The 21902-nt window shown below is 40.2% G+C and overlaps 1 protein-coding gene across 1 annotated transcript in view; it reads left to right on the forward strand.

Moving 5' to 3' along the window:
• Positions 1-21902, forward strand: part of LOC110074761 (neural-cadherin-like) — a 69090-nt gene that overhangs the window by 31465 nt on the left and 15723 nt on the right. Inside the window, 16 exon segments of the mRNA XM_072999133.2 lie at positions 802-972; positions 1918-2090; positions 2498-2665; positions 2928-3177; positions 3587-3714; positions 4032-4218; positions 4765-4908; positions 7201-7484; positions 9509-11126; positions 12082-12175; positions 13062-13246; positions 13404-13636; positions 15571-15848; positions 18757-18971; positions 20336-20463; positions 21033-21160. Coding sequence (XP_072855234.2) covers positions 802-972; positions 1918-2090; positions 2498-2665; positions 2928-3177; positions 3587-3714; positions 4032-4218; positions 4765-4908; positions 7201-7484; positions 9509-11126; positions 12082-12175; positions 13062-13246; positions 13404-13636; positions 15571-15848; positions 18757-18971; positions 20336-20463; positions 21033-21160 — 4384 coding nt within the window.

Raw genomic sequence — 21902 nt, forward strand, 5'->3', positions numbered from 1 at the left:
TTGTAAATGAAAGTATGATATGGTCCTTTGGAAAGGTAACACAATCACTGGTAATGTCATCAGGTATTTTTTCCCTAATACATTGAGCGGTGCTTACTTGTTACATTGCCTGATTTCTTTTGGGGGCAAAAACATGGGAGAGCATTTTGAGAGTCCTTCCCCCAAATTAGGCAGTTTTCTTAATATTCTGCGGAGTTTTTTTAAATTAAAAAGCAAGTAAAAATAACAGGTAAGGCAGTGGGGAAAAGTGTGTACTAAGTGCTGAATGATGTAATTTCTGTTTTAAAACTAAGTAGGTAAAGTAAGTAAAATAATTTAAACTGATTTAAACTAAAGCACTGTTACTTTTCATAAGCAACTTTCCAAGCTCTGCTTATTTCTGACATCACTTGAATGATTTCTGTGTGCATGTTTTTCTTTGCTTGTATTTTATAAACTAATTTGGAAGCACTGCTGAAGTACAGTAGGACCTCCATATCTGCTTGGTATTGGTTCCAAGCTCCCCCATGAATACTGAAAACCACTGATAATTGTGAACACTATATATTACAGTGTTTGTTACTCTACAGTATATATACACTATAATATTTGTATATATACACTAACAAATATTCATAAAATTGTTTCTGGCTCCCCCTAGTAGCCAGTTCTGGTAATACATGTGAACAAAAATTTCTGGATTTTTTTTTTAATATTTTTAATATTTTCTGACCATGGATAAGCTTTTCAAGCTCTAGGAAACAAGTCTTGTTACAGCTGGTGATGGTTTGCTTTTTGTCTTATGGCACTGTTTCTGTCTAGGCATTATAACTACATCTCAAAGTTTTGACCGAGAGAAGCAGAGAGAATATACTTTGTCTGTGACTGCTACAGATCAAGCTCAAGAGCCATTGATTGGAGTGTGTCAAATCACAATTTATATTGCTGATGTGAACGACAATGACCCAAAATTTGAAAACAGTCGCTATCAGTGTGAGTAGTGACTGTTGTTTATATTTTGTCAGGAATGATATGAATAGGATGTTCGACCTAGAAAGTGTTGGTATAAACTCCATTTCTGGTTACTTCTTATACAGAGTTTACAGGTATGAGCATCAGTTCAGAAACTGATTGTCATTCTGCCATGAGACCTTGCTGCAGATCAACACACAGTTCTAGTTATTTTCATCGCGCTTGGTTATGGCTCGCAACTTGTGAGCCTCCAGATATTATATTGCAACTCCTGGCATGCCTCAGCTTTGGATAAATGGGCTGAGATGAGATTGGAACTGAAGTCCAGCAACATCTGGAAGATCATAAGTAGCCCATTACTTTGTTAGACTGAGTGTGGAAGGAAGAGTTTTCAGTGGCACAGTGATCCTGAAAGAAATCAAGGTCTTCTCATCACATCCTTGTCAGTGTTGCACCCAGCATAGCATTTTATAAGATGCTGTTGTTGTTTTGTGTGATAATAATACCATGATAGTGGAAAATGATCTCCTGCTACAAAGGCAGTCTACCTCTGAGAACCTTGTTCTGGGGACAAACAACAAGGAGACACTGTTAAGAAGTTGTCTTTATGTAGAGTCGAACTGTTAGTCCATGTAAGCCAGCATTTCCCACAGTGAGCATCTCAATGGTTAGCCCTTTCTTGACATACCTACAGGCACTGGGGATTGGCCCTGGTACCTTCTGCTCAGAAAGCCTGCAGTTATCTACTTAGCTGTCATCAGAATGCTGGGCAAAAGAGACCTGTAGTTTAATCCACCAAAAAAGTTTTTTATGTTCTTCTGCATAAAGGCATCAGCTGACATGAACAGTTAGGCCAGGAAACATGGTAAACATTGCCATGTCAGTGAAGAAAACAAGGCAATAGAGCCTATCACTTGACTAGGGCAGAACGGGCTCAGAAGAAACTCTGTATTTCTTTTTCCAAAGACTTTCTCCGTGAAGACACACCGGTGGGAACAAGTTTCCTCTGTGTTGCCGCTCATGATGATGATCAAGGGGTGAATGCTGCCATCACTTACTCCATGCTGCCACAGGAGCCAGAGTACTTCAAGATCAACCCCAACACAGGATGGATATTTGTCAGTCATGTCATCTCTCAGGTATCTCTTTTGTTTATATTGCAGCATTGGAGAAAGGGAGTTCTGAAATATCTGCCAGATCTGCTTTGGCAGTCTGTTCTAGTAAATTATGTGATGATTTTAGGCATTATATAGTTACATTTGGTGACTCTTTTCCATGTTACCTCCATCATAGAAAGAAGTGATAGAGATGGTATTTTTAGTTTTTGGCAGTCTTTGTGTTATGGATGCATGACAGGCTTCAGGAGCTGCTCCCTCTCCTTGGTAATAGTAAATTCCTTAGAAATCCAGACTGAATCGGTTTGATGCAAGATTGTTATTATCTCAACAGTTTTGACCATAACCTTTTGCTTTAAAGTGAAAGACTTTCCTTTCGGGGTATCCAGTGTTCAGAGGCTGATGAATGGCTGTTGCAAATTGTTTTGCAGACATTTCAGAGAAGTAGTTACATCACAGCAACTGATGGAGGAAATCGGAGCACTACTGTGGAACTCATAGTGACTGTTACTGATGTGCTCAATCAGGCGCCGCAGTGGGAGAAAAGTGCATATTGGGTCACGGTCACAGAGAGCGTTGCCCGTGACACCAAGATAGTGGTATGCTATGACTTTTTAAAGCATCTTACCGACATCTTAGGTGATGTGTTTATATTTTTGTTATTGGGAGAAGGAACAGATTATAAGTAACTTACTTGTGATTTATTTCCAAGCTCTGGTGGCCATTAACCAGAAACAGAAGATTTTTTTTTCTATTGGCTGTTTATGCTAATAATATAAACTGAAAATTTGCTTTGGTTGGGATGTGTAATTCAGATACATCTCCCCTCATGGATTTTGGGTTGCTTCTGTTCTTCTCCAGACTATCAAAGCCACATCCCCTCTTGCTGATGCACGGGTTATATATCACCTAGAGGAAGGGCAAGTTCCTGAAACAAACATGCCTGTTCGTTTCTACCTCAAACCAAACAGGGCAGATGGATCTGCTTCACTTCTAGTTGCCGAACCCCTTGACTTTGAGACTACCAAGTTCTTCACATTAAGCATCAAAGCTCAGAATGTGGCACCAGTTCCCGTGGCATCCTTCACCACTGTTTGTGTTAATATAACAGGTTGGTTCTTCAAATTATTTATATATTATGTGTGTGGAAGTTCTTCAAATGTTCATTGTTAGGATATGATACGATTCTCAGAATCCACCAGCTGACAGGACACAGAACACTGAATGTAGTTTTGTTCCTGTGTTTCAACAATAGTGTATTTGGAAGAGCAGGGTTTGATTGTGGGTTCAAATGGCTTTTATGGTTGCAGGGAGTATGGCATGAAGTGCTGGGTGGATTAGTTTATACAGGTAGACATAATGACATTCTGTGTATCAGTTTTGTAGATAGTGCATGTGAAGTAGAGTAAAAAGAGTAAGGGGAACGTATTCTTCTCGTGTTATGACACTGCCATATTAAAACTTAGAACATGTTTGATGTCAAGGTCTTCATTTTGCTAGATATGTCCTTTCTTTCATAGATGTCAATGACAATGTCCCATTCTTCACGTCTTCTACTTATGAGGTTTCTGTACCTGAAGGAGCAGAAATTGGTACCTCTGTTGTGCAAGTTCTCGCTAGTGATTCAGACTCGGGACTCCATGGAGAGGTAAGTTTGGTTGAACCAGTTGGAAACCATGAGTTTAGCATTATTGAACTGAATTTATAAGTAACTCGAAAAATACTATTGGACCAATGAAGAAAAAAACCTCTCTAAAATGGTGGATTTTAAAAAATGATTTTTTTTAAAAAAATGAAAGAAAACCCAAGATCAACAAGGTGTTATTCTGCTTTCTTATACCTCATGTGTTCAGGTTGCGTCCCTGTTTCCTCATCTAAATGATGATGATGTATTTCTAGGTTATGAATAAAAAAAATCAAGAATTATCAGGCATAAATCTCAGACTGAATGTTCTTCCATTGCAGGTCAGCTATTCAGTATTGAAGGATCCTAGTGGAGATTATCAGTACTTCACTATTGATTCCAAATCTGGAGTTATTTCCACCCAGGTGTCTTTTGACAGAGAAAAAAGAGGATCATACTTGATTGAAGTTCAGTCTCAGGATTCTTCTGAATCAGCCAGGCCTGGTATATATGGGCAACCAAACACAGGTAACATTCCTGTTCTGAAAATGAAGAGACTAAACCTAGATGTAAACTCCATGAATGCACTCAGATTCCTGCATGGGCAGAAGCAATGATGGGGCATGTGTACTACCTCATCAAGCCTACAAGTGAGAAGCAACTTTTTGGCATGAGGAAACTTTGCTCATTGTGCCAATTTTTTTTTTGCTGGATCTTTAGCTGAATGACTTGCTGCATTAAGCATGCAGCTGAAAACTGTCTTTTAAAAATTAATAAGCATATGTGGCCACAATCTTAATTAACATTTAAACCTTCCCTTCACTTGGTCTTTAGCTATGAAAAACCACACAGAGGTTAAAAGAAGATGAAGAAGTTCCATTGGCACCAATACCTCTTTTGTTAATTCCCGTGATGGGTTTGAATTTTTAGATAAAAATCAGAAGCATTAGGTGAGAGATTTAAAGTGTCCTGTCTGTATTAGATGGTCTGGAGTCAGATTCAGTTGTATATGCCTACTGTAGAGTGCAGACTCGAAACATTGCCATTAGAAATGTGGTGGGTTTTTTTTTTCAGATACAGCCTATGTGAGGATACTTATTAGTGATGTAAATGACAATGCTCCCATGTTCTCACGTTCACTGTATGAAATAAATGTAGATGAAGACATGGATGTTGGATATGTGGTACTTATACCGACTGCAAGTGATAAAGATGAAGGTAGGAACACACAGGTTTTTTAAAGGTATTATAAGCAATCTTAGCAAAGCAGCAACTGTGGTTTAGATGCAGTGGACAGAAAATAATTGAATATTTCAGACATAATAGCACATTGAATGATACTTGCCAAATACTAGACAAATAGGTGCAAAGGTTAAGAAATAACAAGTTTAAAAAAACAACAACAGTATTTGAAGCATTTTTTAAAAAGCTCGTTTCTTGTTCAGTTTGCTCTGAGGTCTGAATAGATGTGATTGTAGTGGACAAGATTCCATGTCTTCCTGCTTTCTATGACTGTATTACATCCAATTCTTTAAAGATAGCCCATTGTTAGAAAAGAAAATTCCTTAACTGTTAAAAACATCTGATTATCACATCTCATGTAGTTTGACTCATTAGCTTACTTTGTTTTATGATGGGTCTTCTGAACATAAACATGGGCTTTACTTACAAGTCTGATTCCATGAGGCTGATTCGACAAAGGTCTGCCAAAATCATGTCTCTGAAATTACATTAGTGTTTCAGCTAGAATGATGACTTATTTGTAATGTATAATTTGCCCTCTCTCTCCCAACTCCTTGTCTCTCATATATATACACTAGACATTGTAAAACCAAACACTAATGTTGTCATGACATCTGGAATGACAATGCTACGTCCTAGGGCAGGAGTGGGCAAATTTGTCTGTGGAACCTAAATGCAGCCACCTAACACTCCTGTGCCCTTAGTACACATCTCAACGTTTAAAAATATGTACAGGTTTAAAAATTGACTCCAGTGGTCCTCTTGTGCTGTCTAGGAAGTGAAGGAGGCTATTTTGCCCTGTTTAGGCCTGTTCCAACTCCCTTGTTTCCCATATTGTTATTTAAATATATTTCTTTGTCCACTAGAGCAGTGGTTCTTAACCTTTGTTACTCGGATGCTTTTGAACTGCAACTCCCAGAAACCCCGTCAGGACAGCTGGTGGTGAAGGCTTCTGGGAGTTGCAGTCCAAAACTCCCGAGTAACCCAAGGTTAAGAACCAGTGCACTAGAGCACATGGGGACATTTTTCAATTTTTAAAAGTTTTTAAAATATTTTAGGAGTGAGTGGAATGCTGGAGTGGGATGTGCCACTTCAAGGTCCAAGGGGTGTGCATTATGTTTCTCAAGCTTCTGGAGTTGTCTACTGCAACATAGGTTTTTTTGGTCTTACTGTGTTTTGTTTCCAAGTTGAGAACCTTGTTCACCACTGTGACATTGTTTTAAGATCTGTTATTTCTAGGAGAGCTAGAGAAGAGCTACCAAGGCAGTTCCACATACACTGCCCAAAACCAGATGCATCCTCTTTACTACAAGTAGGAACAGAAGAAGCAAAGTACTGTATATGGCATGTGAAGAATTGGAAGATGCTATTGTTGAGTAGTGAGGATGAGTTGGGTGCCTCGTCCCACAGGACTGCTTGGTGCAGAATGTAGAGGATCTGTGAAACTCAACATATTTGATACAGTGGGGTCTCGACTTACGAACTTAATCCGTATTGGAAGGCAGTTCTCAGGTCGAAAAGTTCTTAAGTCGAATCTGCATTTCCCATAGGAATGCATTGAAAACCATTTAATCCGTATCTGCTCTTTTTGTCCATAGAAACTAATGGGAAGCTGCTATTCTGCCTTCTGCCACTAGAGGGGGATATATTTTTTCTCTTTTTCCTTCTAACCTAAGATGACTTAGCTTTAAAAAAAAGGGGAAAAAAGAGTTCGTAACTCGAATCTAAGTTCGTAAGTCGAGTCCATATATTCCTATGAGAGCGGTTCGTAAGTCGAAACGTTCGTATGTCGAGTTGTTCGTAAGTCGAGACCCCACTGTACTAAAGTAGCTTTGCTGTCCTTCCACAAGCAAGCAAAGACCTTTCAGGCAGGCTTTTTCTTAGGGACAGTCTGAGATTCTGTCTATATTTCTCAAAAAAACCCCACAATATGTAAAATTTTAATTTTAACCAACTCATGTGGTCTTCAAGGTGTTTGAATTGCTGAGTAATTGAAATGCTCCCTTTTAGAACTGCCTTTAATGTTCACAATGGCTTAAGTTAGTTAAGAAAACAGTGTGCTAATATAAACAATGCTTTGGTGGCTGTTTATCTTAACTTGCTTCCTAAGAAAATAATGCAACAGAGGAAAATAAATGTGTTTTGGAATTCATTGTGTGAACATGAATTATGGTGGTTAACACAGTCTTTTATCTAGGAAAGAGAACTGAGCTCCTGTGTGGTAAAAGGGAGAGTATCATATCAACCATGTTGGTTTCTTCTTTTTAGGATCTAATGCCAAGCTAAGATATCAGATCACTTCAGGAAATGACCGAGGAGATTTCTATGTAGAGCCTGAGAAGGGCACTATTCTGATTGCCCAGAATCTTGACTACGAACAAGAGCAGCTTTATGAACTCCAGTTAGTAGCTTCTGACGGGAAATGGGAGAACCACACTCTGATTATTATCAATGTACTTAATAAGAACGATGAAGCACCTGTTTTCTCTCAGGATGAATACCATGGCAGTGTCTTGGAAGAGCTTGTTAATTTGCCTGTAGTTGTTTTACAGGTAAGCCCCATAAATTTGGCTTTTAATTTATTGTTATTTATTTATTTATTAAATTTATACCTCGCCCATCTAGACCGAAGTCTACTCTGGGCAGCTAACAATAATAGATTAAATAAAAACAATTAATAAAATAAAAAACAACAGTAATAATATAATTCAAGATGGGAAAAATAATCAGGTGATGACAGGAGGGAAAGCCTGCCTAAAGAGACAGGTCTTAAGTTTGCTCTTAAAAACACCTAGCGAGGGAGCCAGACAGATCTCTGGAGGCAGACTGTTGCAAAGGAGAGGGGCCACTGCCGAGAAGGCCTGGTTTCTTGTTCTTTCTCTCCCTTGGCGTTAGGCCCCTCAGCCGTCCTTCCTGGCTAGAATGAGTGATTCAGGTAGATCTAAGTGGGAGGAGGCATTCTGCTAGTTATGTGTGGAATAATAACGGCGAGCAGTGGAAATTTCTAGGATGCAATTGCTTACCCATCGATTCAGTTTCCTTGGCTGGGGTCTCCAGAGATAGATTGTAATTGTGTAACACAAGGTTTATTTACAGACATGTGCTGGTCAAGCATAAGATGTGGGTTCATAGCATTTATGCATACTGTATATGTTACATGCCATTGTCATATATGTTATGTGCCAATCTGCCATTGTCAGAATTGGCAAATAGCAACTCGAACAGTGCTTTCAAGGTGAGATAGGCAAGGAGTGGCTTTATCAGTTCTCTACACCCTCACAAGTTTCCAAAGCTGAGTGGTCATTTGAGCCCTAGTCCATCACACTATCCGTTACAACACACCGGGTACATAGAGCATTAATACTCTAACACAGCCATTCTCAACAGGGGCCCTGGCATATTTGAAAGGGGCCATAGACTGGACACAATTCTTCACACCACCATTATGTGACACATACAACCACTATTCAGCCCATATTTCTTTCATATTATATTAATTGCATAGACAAAAAAAGTGTTCAGAATGGCTGCTCTAACAGAGGTTTACTTCCAATCATATGTCCAAGGTTTACTTTCAATCATATGTCCAAGAAAATCCATAGCACTGCAAGATTTTGTGCAGAAAGCAAAGTTAGCTCTCTGCTTCCTTTCCTGACTCAGGTGCAACATACATTGAAAGAATGGCCACAGTTACTTCTGTTGAGTACCAGGTTAAGGAAGGCTAGACATCTTAAAGTAGTTCCACATGTTAAAGACTTCCAGGCGCATATACATAAAAATAACATTCAAACAGTATAGTACCTCGATAACTGACAGAGCGCTTGTTCCCACCTAGCTCTACCTGTGTTACTCGTTCTAGCCAGGCTGGGTGGCTGAGGGGCTTGACCCCAAGAGAGGCCCGGAAGGAGAGAACTAGAAACCGGGCCTTCTCAGTGGTGGCCCCTCACTTCTAGAATACCTTGCCCCTGAAGATTTGCCTGGCACCCTCGCTGAGAGTTTTAAGCTGAAGACTCGGTTCTTCAGGCAAGCCTTCCCCCCTTCCATTTCTTAATTCCCTATATCTTACCATCTTGGACCATTCTATGTTGTTTGATATTGTTTGTTTTAAATTTTGTTTGTAAGCCGCCCAGAGTAGATTTATTGAATCTCTGTGGGCGGGGTAAAAGTTGGAAAAATAAATAAATAAAAAGTATCTGGCACACCAAGGTACTGTAAAACCAGAGTACAGCAGCTACAGAAAGTCCCGGTTATTTGACTTCCAGGTGCCATCTCCAGTAATATTAACACATTGCAGCATAAATACGTTTAAATGTCAGCCATGAGAGAGAAAAATTACTTCAGAAATCAAGGTTATTGTACAACGACCTTGCTTCCAGACCTGGTTGGAGAGCTGGCTGATTGTTTTGTAGCTACTATTAAACTTCTGTTAAATCTCATTTTAAGAGTACAACATACATTTTCAGGGCTGTCTTTTCAATACTCCCTTAATTGTTTTAACACTCTCTCTATATATAACATTTCACATCTTGACAGCAGCATTTTTATATGTGCAGCTGATGTCTCTCCTTGCTTCTAGGTTTCTGCAGCTGATCCTGACCAGGAAGCTAACCAGAGCACTCTTCGCTACTCATTACATGGACAGGGTGCGCAAAATGAGTTCAGTATCAATGAATACACAGGACAGATAACTGCGAATAAGAAATTGGATCGAGAGAAACGATCTGTATGGCGCTTCCTTGTTCTTGCCACTGATGAGGATGGTGAGGGTCTAACTGGTTTTGCTGACGTTATCATAGATGTGGCAGATGTGAATGACAATTCACCTCTTTTTCTTTGTACTTCGGATGGTTGCTTCATGGGGCAAATCCCTGAAGATGCTCCTGCTGATTCAGCTGTCATGGAGATGCTGGCAGTAGACCTTGATGACCCCAGAGCTGGAAGGAATGCTGTTTTAACCTACAGTATTATTCAGAACGTCCAAAATGAAATTAACCTCAACTTGTTCACAGTGAATCCAGTTAGCGGCACCATCTACACAGTGTTGGGATCCTTAGATAGGGAGAAAGAAGACAGGTACATGGTGGTGGTCGAGGCAAAGGACGGAGGGGGTCTTACTGGAACAGGGACTGCCACCATTTTAGTGACAGATGTCAATGACCACGCCCCAGCCTTCACCAAAAAGATTTATACAGCCTTTGCTTCTGAGAGTGCAGGCCTCAATGCTGAGATTGCGGAAGTATCTGCCACTGATGAAGATGAAGGAGGAAATGCTGTTGTGACTTTCAGCATCTTGGATGGTGATGATGACCGCAAGTTTTACATTGAGACAGATAAAGCTAATAAGCGTGGTGTGATTCGGCTGCGGAAACGGATAGACTTTGAGAAGCCCCATGAGAGGGTGTTCAACTTGACAGTGAAAGCAGAAGATCTGGATTTTTTCAGCATAGCTCATTGTGTTATCTATGTGGAGGACTTCAATGACCATGCTCCTCTCTTCTATCCACAATTCTACGAAGTAGCAGGCCTGGCTGAAGATGTTCCCCTTGGTACTAAAGTTGTCCAGGTGATTGCTGTCGATTTAGATTCTGGGTTGAATGGAAGGTTCTCTTACCACCTGCTAAACAAGTCAGACCCAACTGGAAGATTCTCCGTGGTTAATGATGGCTGGATCGTAGTAGCAGGATTGTTGGATTATGAGATGGTAGCACAGTATCAGCTTGTGGTCATTGCTACCGATATGGGACAGCCACCTCTGAGTGGTAGCGCCACTGTTCTGGTAGCTCTTCAGGACGTCAATGATAATGGACCTGAGTTTGAGGCTCAATACAACCCAGTTGTTTGGGAAAACACTCCTTCTCCTCAGGTTGTCCAGATGAATGACACATCAACGTTGTTGTACGCTAAAGACAGAGACAGCCCGGCAAATGGGCCTCCATTTTCTTTCCACTTACTGAGTGACTTTGGCAGTGTGACATACTTTAATTTGCAAGACTTCCACAATGGAAGTGCTATGCTGACAGCATTGCATACATTTGACAGGGAGGTGCATAAGGCATTTGATCTAAAAATTCTGATTGCTGACAGCGGGAACCCTCCCATGAGCTCAACCAACACATTAACAGTGAATATTGGGGACCGAAATGACCATCCTCATTCAGCTGGCTTCATGGAATGCCTCATCTACAGTTACAGTGGTAAGCCATTAGAGATGAAGGTAGCTTGCCTGTTTCCATGCCAAAATGTAGGTACCTTCATAATAGTAGATTGCCTACTTAACTCAGTACTTTGCCTTATTCTAACCGGCTCTCCCTTGGGTTTCTGGCAGAAAGGTCTTTACCACCGCAAGCTATCTGACGCTTTTTAAACTAGAGATGCAGGAGTAAAATTGGGGCTGTCTTCATTCCCCTGCATGGGTTCTGTTGTAGAATATTCATGGCCATTCTGTAGACTGTATTTCCCTGATTCTTTTTATGGGCAGTTTTAGTACAACATTTCTGGATCTGTGGAGACAACTAGGTGCATACAGAGATATTTTTGGTGGTTGCCTCCACATCTTGCTCTCCAGAGGTACTGGATTGTAAATTTGAACTAATTTGGGGGATAAAAGGGAATAAGAGTACAGGACGTTGGGTGAATTAAATGTATTCCAAGTTATATTCTGGGGATTGTAAAACAATTTACCAACCTCTAAGGATCTTTCTTACAAACCACACAGTAATCTAATTTCTGTCTTTATTTTAGATGCCTGTATATTGCTAACAGTTCTACAACTCTCTAAAAGTGGTTCAGTTCACACAGTATTATAATCGACAATTAAATCCAGTGCTAAAAATAAAATGAAAGAATATAAATCTAAAACCAACTATGTAACAATAAAAGCAGCAAGCAAAATATTTGTGTGGTTCCCCCCCCCAAAAAAAATCTGGAATAATTGTCAAATTGATCAGTAAAATCAAATGTAAATAGCCAGGTCTTTACAAGCCATGCAAAAACACACAAGGGAAGTAAATGAATTTTCTTTGATACACAGTGATGAGGCCACTGTTGAAATCTTCTGCCTTCTGTACCCACCAGACAGTTATATACATGTAGAATGTCTTCTTGCTTGTCAGAAATTATACATAGTCTTTGTTTGTTTATTTTTTCCAGGTATTCTGCCCACAACTGTACTGGGTCAGATTCATGCCCCAGATAATGATGACTGGGATCACAAGACATATCACTTTGAAGGGAAAGCACCCAGGTAAATTTCAATTTTAGTGTTTCTGAAAAAAACAACCTCTTAATGTAATTGTTAATGGGCAATTGTTCTGAAAATTCACCCAGTATAATCTTTTAGCAGAGAACACTTTTTCTTTTGCTGTTTATATCTGTTCACTCTGCTGATTTCAAATAACAAATCAGATTTGTTATTTCCTAAATAATAGAGAAATTTAAATTCTTCTACAGTATTCTTAAAGAGTTAGAACTGTAAAATAGATCTTTACTGAGACTTAGTATATTAGTTTTATAATTCTGTCAGTGATGAATTATGGGAAAATTCAGTTGCTAGGCCCAAGAGGAGGCTGCGAAATCAATGGAATTTATGTAAGTGTTAACTTACTATTTAGCAGTTAAGTCACTGGGTCTACTCTAGTGGGGACTAGCAGTTGAATTTAGCCTTATGTTATTTGCAAGGGAGCTTGCTATGAAAATCACTACAATTGCAGAATTAACTGAAAGGTGTCCTGTTACGCTGTATATAAACCAGGGATAAGCAACTTGCAGCTCCTCAGATGTTGGACTGCAGCCCCTTTAACCATTTTTAGCATGGCCAGTGAGGAAGGAAGGTGGGAATTACAGTCCTACTACATCTCAGCGATTATACATACACTAATAAATGAAATTAGAATCAATGCTGACACTTAAATTATTAAACAGAATAGTATTCAAGAGCCATAGACAACTGAAATGTTAGATGCCTTGGCAGTGGTAAGCTTTAGGATATAGTCTAGCAGGCATGGTTATAATACTAAGGGGAAATGAATAATCAAAGGTAGATTCAGTGGGTCAACATAGTAATAAAAATTAATGTGAGAATGCATCTGTTATGTCACAACTTTATGTTTTGATTTGTGTATTTCTTCCAGGCATTTTATCCTCAATGATAATTCTGGCTTATTAAGTATAAAAGAAGGAACTCCTACAGGGACATATGATATAAGAGTGAAAGTTACAGATGGCATCTGGCCTGATGTGGTCTCTACTGTAAAGGTTGTTGTGAAAGAAATCAAAGAAGAAGAAGCTCACAATGCAGGTTCTATCCGAGTAAGAGGTAAAAAATAAATGCTAAATGTCTTCCAGACATCTAATATTGTGTGGTCCCGTGAAGGCTCATCAGCTGATCTCAAGTACAGCATTGTGTTTCAAAGCTTTTATTGAAGATGAATTTCCTAAATGCAATTATATGGAAATATTTGTTTTAATCGCAGATATCACTGCAGAAGATTTTATATATCAGTCATCTGAGAGTGAAAGTAAGTACAGTCAAATGAAGAAGCTGTTCTCAGAAATCATACCAGCCCAACTTGAAAATGTCCACATCTTCAGTGTCTTGAACAGTCTGGGTGAAACACAAGGAGTAGATGTGTGGTTTGCAATTCATGGATCACCCTACTACAAAGCAGAAAAACTTAATGGCAACGTTGCTGTGTCAAAAGCACGGGTATGCGAAACTTTTCAAGCCTTTGCTTTTTCACCATATGGAATTGCAGTTCTAGATAATATCTGTAATATGGCTCCAGTAAAGACATCTGATGGAATCTTCATTCATTTGAGCCTTATTTTAAAAATGAGGGCTTTTCTAAGTACTGTAGTTGAATTGGGAAAATATGATTGTATATTTCTACATACCCTCTCCACACCCTCTTTCAAATGGCAGCATCTCCAACTCTTGGTGAATGCTACAGAGAGCAGGGGCTGCTGAGTAGTCTGAGTTTGGTGTAGCAGGAAACTGGGTGGGGGAAGAACACTTCCCATCAAGTCAAGCAGAGGAGTATTCTGCAGGTGGACCCTGGAACAAATGCACAGCCCAAGTAACAAAGCCACAGAAAGTGAAAAAGCAATTACAGTCGTGCCCCGCTGGACGATCACCACGCTCTACAACGAATATGCATTATGTCGACGTTTTTGCGATTGCTTTTGCGACCACAAAACAAAGTTTTAAATGGGGGAATTTTGCTTCACGCCTGTTTCAGGAACTGATTTTTTGCTTTACGACGATCAGCAAACAGCTGATCGTCTGTTTTCAACATGTCCGCCGGCTTTCAAAATGGCCCCCCGCTGTTTTCTAGGACAGATTCCTCACTATACAGGCACCGAAAATGGCCGCCGTATGGAGGATCTTCGCTGGACAAGCAGGTATTCAGCCCATTGGAATGCATTAACCAGGTTTTAGTGCATTTCAATGGGTTTTTAAAATTTGTTTGACGATGTTTTCGCTCCAATTAACATCGTCAAGCGAGGCACCACTGTAATTGTAAATGCCCATGAGAGTGGGGAAGTAATTTCATTGAACGAGGGCTGTCCTTGGTAAGGATTTGCTTTCTAATCAGCACCCATCTTGCTTCAGCTTCAGTGAGGCACTGAAAGAAAACCTTCGGAGTGTTTGTACACAAGCAACTTGGGGTGATGGGAACCCCTAAGTATTTTTAATTAAATTAAGACGGCTTTCTGGAGGCATTGAGTAGAGAACTAGCAAGAAAAGGTGCTTAACCCTTTGATGTCTGCTCTTTCTAAACTCTAAAGCCTCTTTACACAGAGCGTTTTTATCCTTGAGGAATTCTAGATGCATGTTTGCCCATATTTCAAATTCTTCAGCAAGTAATGTGAGGTCATTTTGGAAATGGATGAACAGAGAATTCAGTACTTCTCCCTTCATTGTTTCTCCACTCAGAATTCAAATTCCCCTCGAATTACCGTATTTTTCTGTGTATAAAATGACATTTTCCCCTAAAATCATTAGAGGGAAAATTGAGGGTCGTTTTATACATGGAAGGATAACGGAGGCGAAGGAGCAGCTGTGCTCGGTCACCTCTCACGGCTACCCATTGACTGCTGCTGCCGCCTCCAGATCGCCTCCTCCAGCGCCACTTGTGGGCTCCCTGCGGGCAGGGGACAAAGCAGCGACATGACCTGTAGGTGAGCCCCAGCACTGGTGATGGAGGAGGTGATCAGGCGGCAGTGGCAGCAGCACCACCAGGAAGCAGAGGCGCACCCAGCCTGGGCAGCCCCTCGCAGCTGCACATTGACTGTTCCTCTGCCTCCAGCAAGGGTCAAAATTGGGGGTCGTCTTAAACACTGGGGGGGTGTACACATGGAAAAATACGGTACTTCTTTAAACCAAAAACACAAAAATATGTTCAAGCATTTGGTTTTATGCATTTATGCAAAACAGCAGTCTACTGCTTTATTAGCAATTCCTGTTTCATTTATTATTGCTTTGAATTAAAGCACTATGAGGAAGTGTTTGGAGTGCAATTTCGAAGGTACTGGTAATCTTCAACCCAATGTTTTATGTTAGATGTTTTGAGTTCTTTCAAAAAAGAAAGAAAGAAAAGAAAAGAAAACCAGGTGCTAAAAGTTTCATCTTCCCCATAGCTGGAAACAGTCTTGAACATCAACATCACACAGGTTGGCATCGACGAGTGTGTGACAGCAAACTGCTCTCATAGCACCGGCTGCATCAGCAAAAATGAATTTAGTCCTCTTCCCACAATAACTACTTCTGGAAGTGTCTTGCTGGCCTCTATTACAGTCTTGAGTAGTGCCCAATGTAAGTGTGAACCTCGAGAGAAGAAGCATCACTCCTGTTCTTCCTACCGGTTAAATCCATGCTATAATGGTGGTACCTGTATGGACACAGACCTGGGTTATAGGTAGGTGAAATGTCTGGGGAACGATCTGATTTCTTTAAAGATATGTTGTTATTATGTGTTGTTAAGTTGAAACTGATTTGTACTGACCCTAACAGGGTTTTCAAGGTGAGATATTTAAAGAGTGGTTTTGCCAGTTCCACTCTCCCAGTCAGTTTCCATCGCCAACCGGAGATTCAACCCTGTTCTCCAGAGTCCAGTGTATCACTCTATCCACTAACCAAAGATTTAAAACAATCATCCCCAACCTACTGCCCTCCAGGTGTTTTGGACTACAACACCCAGAATTCCTGGTTATGATCCATGTTGACTGGGGCTTATGCAAACTGAAATCCAAAATACCTAGAGGGTACCTCATTGATAATCTAATTTCAGAATCAATTATAAAAAATTAAAACAGCAGTAAAATATATATCAGCCTTCAAAAATGGTTCAAATCATTTCCTGCACTAATAGGAAACTTCCCAAGTGCTAATATTTTTATAGCCATAATGGTGCCATCTGTGCACAAAATGGAGGTATGAGCTTCCATTTGGGAACCCTGAGATATACAGAAATGTTCTTCCCACCAAAAATCTTAAGAAAATAACCCTCAAAGTTGAAGAAACCTACAAATAGCCCAATGAGGACTGAGCATACTCAGTTTGGTTATAAAACCAGACTGTTGGCAAGAAAAAGAACAAATCTTAGAAGTGTTAAAAAGTAAACTTACTTTTTTTGGAGTTATGAGATCAGTGACAACCAAATCTGTCTCAGAGATCCATGTTATTGTACACAACTTTTTAAGCATGAATCTTTCTCATGTATACACTGTAAGGATGTACATTCTCAAGCTACAGATTTAGGCTGAATATCAGGAAAAACCTCCTGTTAGAGCAGTACTACAAAGGAATCAATTAGCTTGAGAGGTGGGGAGTAGAGATGGGTGGGTATTTGTATTCATATACAAATATCCCTGCACAGGTGGCGATAATGAGGGTCCGGCCCCCTGGAGCTAGACCGTCCACTCCGCCGGCTCCGCAATCCATCCTATCACTCCGGAGCTCGCGATCGGCAAGCCGCTCCTGGCAGGAGGCGGGACGACAAGCCTCCCTGCCAGGTTGAAGAGCGGCTCGCCGATCGGGAGCTCCATGGTGATAGGAAGGATCGTGAAGCTAGTGGCAGTGGCGGAATTGTGAGTGGATGGTCTGGCCCCAGGGGGCTGGACCCTCATTATCGCAATCTGTGCGGGGATATTCATATACGAATATGAATATCCCCATCTCTAGTGGTGAGTGCTCCAACAGTGGAGGCATTCGAGAGAAATTTAGACAACCACCTGACAGATATCATTTGATTTGTACTCCTGGCTTGAACAGGGGGTTGGACTCGATGGCCCTATAGCCCCTTCCAACTCTTATTATTCTATGATTCTCAATTGCCTTGTCCTTGCAAGTAAAAATGGGGAACTGCAGGCATGGAAGTGCTACATTCTACATATTCTTGCCAACAAAAATGAGGCAGAGGTTGTAGGCATGGTCAGTACTCTTCAGTACTTTAGCAGTGGCAGAAGTGATGTATTTATTGCATAAATGTTTCCTGCAAAAGTATACGGTTTGTGTAAAAGTAGAACAGTTTGTTGTTTCTTAGACATGTTAGAAGTTGAAACATTGAATTGACTTGCATCTTTCTTACAAATCAACCAGTCCTTCTGTATTTGTTTGCTATATTTGTGTTTGCTTTGCTTCTCCAGGGGAAAGAACACTAACTTTGCACACATATGAACACAAATTATAGGGACCTAAAGAAGAAAAAGCTGCTTGTCTAATCCTTGATTGAAGATGAGGAATCTTATGAGTTCTTCAACTGTGTTTATTTATTTATTTATTTATTTATTTATTTATTTATTTATTTATTTATTTATTTATTTATTTATTTATTTATATGCCGCCCACACTACCCAAAGGTCTCTGGGCGGCTTACAGCATCCAAAATACAACAAAGATATGCAACAATTAAAATACAATTAAAATATATATAAAATTGCCATCTGACCCATAGCTAATATTATTTCAGTTAAAAGCCTTCTGGAACAGGGCGTCTGGTTAGGTTCAGGCAGCCTAAATTGTCAGGGATGAGGAATTTAGGCATATTTTTACCAGCTCTAAAACATGACAAATAAAGCAAGCGTCAAGCTGTTTTTTTAAGACCACTAGATGGCAATGCTGCACTTTGTCGTGTATGATCTCTAGTGCATGGCACCTCTGGCTGATCCTTTGCCTTAACTTCTAGTTACCTTATCTCTCCAAACTACCTGTTAAATATAAATAGCACTGCACATGTTAAAAGTTGAAAGGAAATTTTCCCTGGTAACATGTTTTATCTTTTGAACATACATACCGTTTAATTTTTACAGTGATGTATCTCATTGTTTTGCTGGTGGCTATCAGTTATTGTTTTTGGAAACAGCTGTGATGATAAGAGAATCCCGAGCAGTCTTCCATTATATTAAGCAGTTGACATTTAGAAATTATTTGACATGTATGTATCTCTATATGCAAGTTGAGTTACTTATTACATTTACATGTAGGTTCCTCTTGCCCTTAAGGAAACGCTTATTAGGTCCACTAGAAAGAAACCGAGCTTGGTGGCGAACAACATTGGCAATTATAGGCACGTCACCAATGTTTCTTTTCTCAGTAAGGTAGTTGAGAGGGTGGTGGCCGACCAGCTTCAGGCTCTCTTGGTTAAAACCAATGCCCTGGATCCATTTCAGTCGGGCTTCAGGCCGCACCACGGCACAGAAACGGCATTGGTCACCCTGCTGGATGACCTACTTAGGGAGGCCAATAGAGGCAAAATGTCTAAACGATGTGGTACATGTCTAAAAGGGGTATGAAACTGGAATAATGTGTCCCATTCATCTGTACAGCTGCAAGTGCCCACCTGCTTTCCATGGGCCTGAATGCCAGCAGACACAGCACACCTTTCGAGGACATGGATATGCCTGGTTCCCACCCATCAAACCATGCTTTGAGAGCCGTATCTCCTTGGATTTCATTACTGAAGTTGGGGATGGCCTTCTGCTATACAATGGACCAGTGGCACATGTGAAGCCAGGAGAAGTGGAAGACTTCATTGCACTAGGTAAAATTTGTACACTTCTTTTTCCAGCATGGGTAGGTGACCCCAAAGTTTTGCTTCTGGGATCCATATTCTTGTACCTTTAAAAGCTGTGAGGATTTAAAGGATCATCAGAATTTAGAGTACTCCATAACACCATAAGAGACTTTTTGTGCTGTCGTCAGTCATGCACGCTCACTCATATGAGCCTCGTGGCGCAGTGGTTAAAACGCTGTACTGCAGCTAAAACTGTGCTCACGACCTGGGGTTCAAATCCCAGGTAGCCGGCTCAAGGTTGACTCAGCCTTCCATCCTTCCGAGGTCGGTAAAATGAGTACCCAGCTTACTGGGGGGGCAATGTGTGTAGCCTGTATTGTAAACCGCCCGGAGAGTGCTTGTAGCACTATGGGGCGGTATATAAGTCCAATAAATAAATAAATAAATATGTACAGGCACACATTCATGCAAGTGTGAAAGTTACTGCAAACAGTTTTGTATATTTAGAGAATTTCACAAGTACTTTGCACTGTGGCAGGTCTGTATCACTTAAAATAAACTTTTTGGATGTTCTAGTTTTGATATGTGGCTCTAATGTGATTTCCACTGCTAATCAGATTTAAACTGGATATTAAGAAATTCTGTGAAGTTAATGCCAGTTGTTAATTCATATTTATCTAGCTTTTGTTTATTGTGTATTCCACCTTTCTTTTGCACCTGGCACTAATGGCTTACAATTAAATGGTACAAATACAAGCATCAAAACCAGTGTCCTATTACTAGTCTCAGCTACAAGGTAGAACCTCTGAATCAAGTACTGAATGGTAACTCAACACTCAGTTGGATTTTCATGAATCAGTGGGGCTACTCCAGTTGGGTCTAGCAGTGAGATAATGGTTCATATTAATGAAAACGTAATGGTCAAAATTATATTAGTTTTTGTGCTGGTCAAAGTCCAGCAATAAATTGTTGTTAATTAACAAGTTGCAACTTATATCCCTTGTTACATGCCAGTTATGTGAGTTGGTGCATGATAAAAGACGTGAGCAGCAACTTACTCCTGGAAATTCACTGCTGCAATTTACTTTGCTGCACTTTTGCCAATGGGATTTTGGTTGATAAACGTAAAACATACTGAAAACATGACGTTAGCATAAAAATGCAGCACTCATCAAATTGAAAGCCATTTCCCCATCAAGTGAGGTTAATTACCAAAAGCCTTTTTGGTTCTAGAAAGATGGAACAGCCTGTCCTTGGTAGGAAGCTCCAAAGCCCAGGAGCAGCACTGAGACCCATAAAGAGTTCTCAGGTTGGGTGGGTGAGAGAAGGATGGTCTTGTCAAAGAGGAAAACCATCCTCTGTGCATGTGTTTTTTCCTTCCTGTTAAACAGAACTCTTAGATGGTGTTCCATCACTGACTTTAAGCCATGGCTCAGGGGCTCTGTTCTTGCAGCTGTCGGAGAAGGTCAATATCGCTGATCGTCGCTGGCATAACTTAAAAATAATAAACGATGGAAAGGCAAGTGTAAGATCTCTCAAAAAACTACTCTTGGGTTTTAGCATCTAGATTTTCTTTGATTAAAAAAGGTTTTATGTGTTTTCCTGTGCAGACAAAAACTAGATGAAGGATAAACTGTTATATTACAAGTAAAATAACATTAGTAAAATAAAATTAGTGATTGAGCCAGGCTTTTGTATCTAAGAAATCAGACCTGCAGAGGAAAATCCTACTTTGTCTTGAAAACCAGTCAGAAAGCAAAGCAAGCTAATTTGCAAATGACAGGAGACTTTAAAAACTCCTGTTGTGACAGTAACAGGCAAGCTGCCTTTAAAGAATAGCACAGACTAACACTGCTACCTATTCTAATGACTAGTTTTTAAATATAAAATACAGTTTCTCTCTCAGAGAGCAGGAACCTGTGATTGTTTCCTGTTTGGGCCCTTATGTTTTTTCCAGGAGGATAGAATTAATTTGGGGAGTGGGGAACATGAGGAGCTGGCATAAGCCCTACTATCCAATGTTCCCGTTTCAGAGCCAACAGATACATACATACATATATATATGTATAAATATATATTCTACTTTAGAAAGTGCAACTGATCTTGGACCACTGTGTAAATGTCTCCCTTGTGAATAACAACGGTGCCCTACAGGATGTGTCAAAGGTGGATCACTCTACCTGTATGGTTTCTTCTGAAACTCCAGGAAATGAAAGGTAAAAACTAACTTCAGGCTTTAATCTACATTAATCTACAACTAAAGTGTTGGCTTAACCTGAATTGATGGGTCTTCAATTAAATGTGTTTTATTTAATGGCCATAATAAGCAATGTGAGTTAGTGACTTTGTTTAATTGTACCTTTTGATTCTTTCGCCCAATTCAGACGTTTGACAATGGGTTAATTATCAATTGCTTCACTCTTTTGGTTCACCCATACCTCTTTAGGTTAGCATTAAGCATTATGTCTTTACCAGTGCAGCTATAGTTACCACTAACTATAGTTGACTTTTTACTAGATAGTGGAGCCAAGATTGCCCTACCATTGAGCAAAGTGAAGCAACAATTGTAGGAAGCAGCAGCAGAAGCTCCAGGCTATTCCTCTGAGGTTGTTGTGGGTTTTCCAGGCTGTTTGGCCATGTTCTTAAGGTTTTCCTTCCTAATGTTTCGCCAGTCTCTGTGGCCGGCATCTTCAGAGGACGTAAGTCAGAACTCTGTCTGTGCTCTGTTGCAGTTGGATAGCTGAGTATTTAAACGTTAGGAAGAAAAACCTTAAGAACACCGCCAAACAAGCCAGAAAACCCACAACAACCATTGGATTCCCGGCCGTGAAAGCCTTCAAGAATACATTATTCCTCTCAGACTTCACAGTATTGGAGGACAGTGCTGTGAGTTCCACAGGATGTATGCTGCACCTCATAAACTGGGCTGTTGTGCTAAGATGAGGTATAGTGGAGAAC

The sequence above is a fragment of the Pogona vitticeps genome, chromosome 4 (assembly GCF_051106095.1).
Source record: "Pogona vitticeps strain Pit_001003342236 chromosome 4, PviZW2.1, whole genome shotgun sequence".
In the NCBI taxonomy this organism is placed as follows: Eukaryota; Metazoa; Chordata; class Lepidosauria; order Squamata; family Agamidae; genus Pogona; species Pogona vitticeps.